The sequence below is a fragment of the Magallana gigas genome, chromosome 6, assembly GCF_963853765.1.
Source record: "Magallana gigas chromosome 6, xbMagGiga1.1, whole genome shotgun sequence".
Lineage (NCBI taxonomy): Eukaryota > Metazoa > Mollusca > Bivalvia > Ostreida > Ostreidae > Magallana > Magallana gigas.
This window is the reverse complement of record NC_088858.1, coordinates 2,674,915-2,677,850: the sequence shown is the minus strand read 5'-3', so window position 1 is coordinate 2,677,850 and position 2,936 is coordinate 2,674,915. Positions and strand designations below refer to the sequence as shown.

Sequence of the window (2,936 nt, the reverse complement as noted above, 5' to 3'; positions counted from 1 at the left end):
ATAATATTTCTGAATATTTCCACCACTAAATTTAATGTTATTAGTAGATGTTTGTATTATTTTTAAGGTTGCCCTAGTCCCGTAGCGGAAATTTCTCAATGCACAAGACCATGCCCCTTGAATTGTGAAAAATGTTATCCAGGCACAGGAATATGTTCGAAATGTTTTATTGGTTTTGAAGGATACGCATGTGAAATCGGTAACTAAACATTAGCAATTAAAATGATCTTTTAATGAGGAATTGAAATGTATTGAATAGTGAATTTTTTAGGGAAAATTTAACTTAATTATGAAATAAATTTAGTTTCTACCTGTGTTATACGAGGTAACATAATTTGGAACAGTTTATGGTTTATAAATCACAAAACTGTTTATAAAGAAACGTAAACTGTTCCGAGGTATGTTAAAATTGTATAACAAATGCATTCATTATCATCTAATTTTCTTCTACTAATATTAGAAAAAAAGAAATTATAAAATTTTATTTATGAAATCTTATTATGTAATATTATTTACAAAATTTAAATGTAACAGCATGCGGATTAATACGTTTTGAACGCGTGTCGTATTGTGACGTAGGTAAGTTGTGTAATACGATATAACTTAATTTGTTAGCCTATCAAATGAGGTGTTAAAACCGAAATTAAATTATCTTATTACCAATAATAAATATTGTGTTGAAGTCACGAATAATATCTTATATTTCTTGTTATTGTTAAAAAAAATCTAAATCCATTACACAATTACACAATGGATACAAATGTTTCTATTCATTGTCTGTTCAAATATATACACACATATATTTCTAAATTGTATTTTGTTCCCGATAGAATTGATTTTTTGTTAAAATTTTAGCTTGCCATGCAGTGGCCTACGTTGCATTCTCAACGCTGAGTTCTATTCCTACGAAGTTTATATACAACATGTTAAAAACATCCCAGGGAATCCTGTTTGCGGGAGTAAAATCTGGAATGGTAGGAGCCTACATGACTTTACCAGAAACGTCTTCAAGCATTGCGAAATTGTCTTTCACTCTAAAGATAGCAAAAGAAGTCAATGTGACGTTCTGGGATAGAAACAATTTATTGATCAAAAAGGTTAGTATTATATATAAACATACCACCAAAAAAGACAATGATGTGAAGTTATGTAAATTTATGTCATTTAGTTTCAGATTTAACTAGAACTACATGATATCCTGCACAAGCGCAGAAACATTCAATGGGCTTTGTATGATGAACCGTATTTTTATTTTGCATATTTTTTGTGTATACTCTGTTCAAATTTCCTTCCAATATTTTCTTTACCAATATTTTAAAACTTTTGACCGTTTATGTTGCAAATGAAAATATTTTCTGTTTTTGCATTATCTATTCTTGAAACGTCATACCTCAATTGCATATTTATTTATTGTCAAATATAACTATAATTTTGAAGGTGGAATTTCACACCAAAATTTTGTTTTACTGATCGTTAGATATCATTTCTGAAACAAGTTTAATTGTTCAAAGACGGATATATGCACGTAATTATATATTTTTGAAATGTGTCTTGTATTTTCACGAGGTGAAAAATATTGGTTGCAAGTAAAAGAACGTAGAGATTCAAATTTGGTTTGAGTTAATTTAAGATTTTATCCATGAATAAAATCTGCAGAATAACAAATATTCACATCAAACTCCTCTCAAACAATGATATCTTACAGGAATTGAAACGATGAAAAATGTTGGAAAAAAAATCCAACTTATTTAATTTGAACCGATTCCGATTTAAAATCATTTCAAAAATAAAATTCTTCACCATTTTGTTTGTCATTTTTTTGTAAAATTATTTTTCAAAAATCTTTATTTATCAATTAAATAATGCATTGTTGATACGAACCACCTTAACACTGTCCAAAATATATCCCCCCTACTGATGCAACGCCCCAATGTATTAGTATATTTATCCAGAAAGATTTCATATACAGTTAGAGTGCCAAATCAATATTTAATGTTTCCTACACAATCATGATGTCAATTGGTCGGCCTGCGTTCTTTGTTAGCTCATTCTGAGAGTTATCTGGAAAGTTCTATCAACAATCGTGTCTATTAATAGGCATCTGATGTTAAAATTCAACACTACTGAATATTGCGCTTTTATCTGCAATTTGCAAACAGTTTTCAGAGACGGAAATACATATATATTACATTAACTATATTGTGTATTTTTATGAGTATTTAATCGCTTTAATTTTAAGAAAAAATGGATATTGTAGCGAGGAACTTTTACTCTAAAATAATTTTTACCATTTTCTGTTCAATTCTAGCATCAGGAAAAATTTACAGAACTGCAACAAATGGATGTCACAGTGTTGAATGACAAAATGTCTAAAGTTTATACAATTCGAATAACAGTTGAGTATATCCATGAACTCACCATTTCAAATCTGAGGCTCCCTCTGCGTAAATGTTACGGAAATAGCATCGATATGGTAAGTTTTGTACAGAATTCGACCAGAACAAATGGTAAAATATAAAAAAAATAAACTAAATAGGTAATTGAAACAAACAGACGTAGAATTTAAAGAAAGAACACTTGGCAAACATGTTGAGAATATAGTAACGGTATATTAAAATGAAAAAAAAGAAAACAAGAATAAATGCATAGGCATCAAAGGCCCAAGGAGAGAACTTAAAAAACAGCAAAATTTGTAAGCACCAATTTATAACATGAGTGCAAGAGACTAAGCAAACGGCTAAGAGAACTAGACAGACATAAGGACAGATAACTATAGAAGATAACTATAGAATGATTAAGAAATAACTAAAAGATGAACAAAAGCCTATTTAATCTTTTTTCTAGCATGCTGATTGATTATCTTTCAGGAAGAGCCCAGCCAAGACGGTTTCAAATACGTTTGAGGAATGATACAAGTGGCCTTTTTTTCCTTAAAA

General features: G+C 29.3%; 1 protein-coding gene across 1 annotated transcript; it reads left to right on the top strand.

Annotated features, from left to right (window-relative positions):
* Window positions 1-895: 895 nt before the first annotated feature.
* On the top strand, window positions 896-2,936 carry LOC117689375 (uncharacterized). The gene is made up of 3 exons (XM_034470234.2): window positions 896-1,097; window positions 2,309-2,473; window positions 2,868-2,936. The coding sequence occupies exons 1-3, from the start codon at window positions 924-926 to the stop codon at window positions 2,901-2,903; spliced, it is 375 nt and encodes a 124-aa protein (XP_034326125.2). The 5' UTR covers window positions 896-923; the 3' UTR covers window positions 2,904-2,936.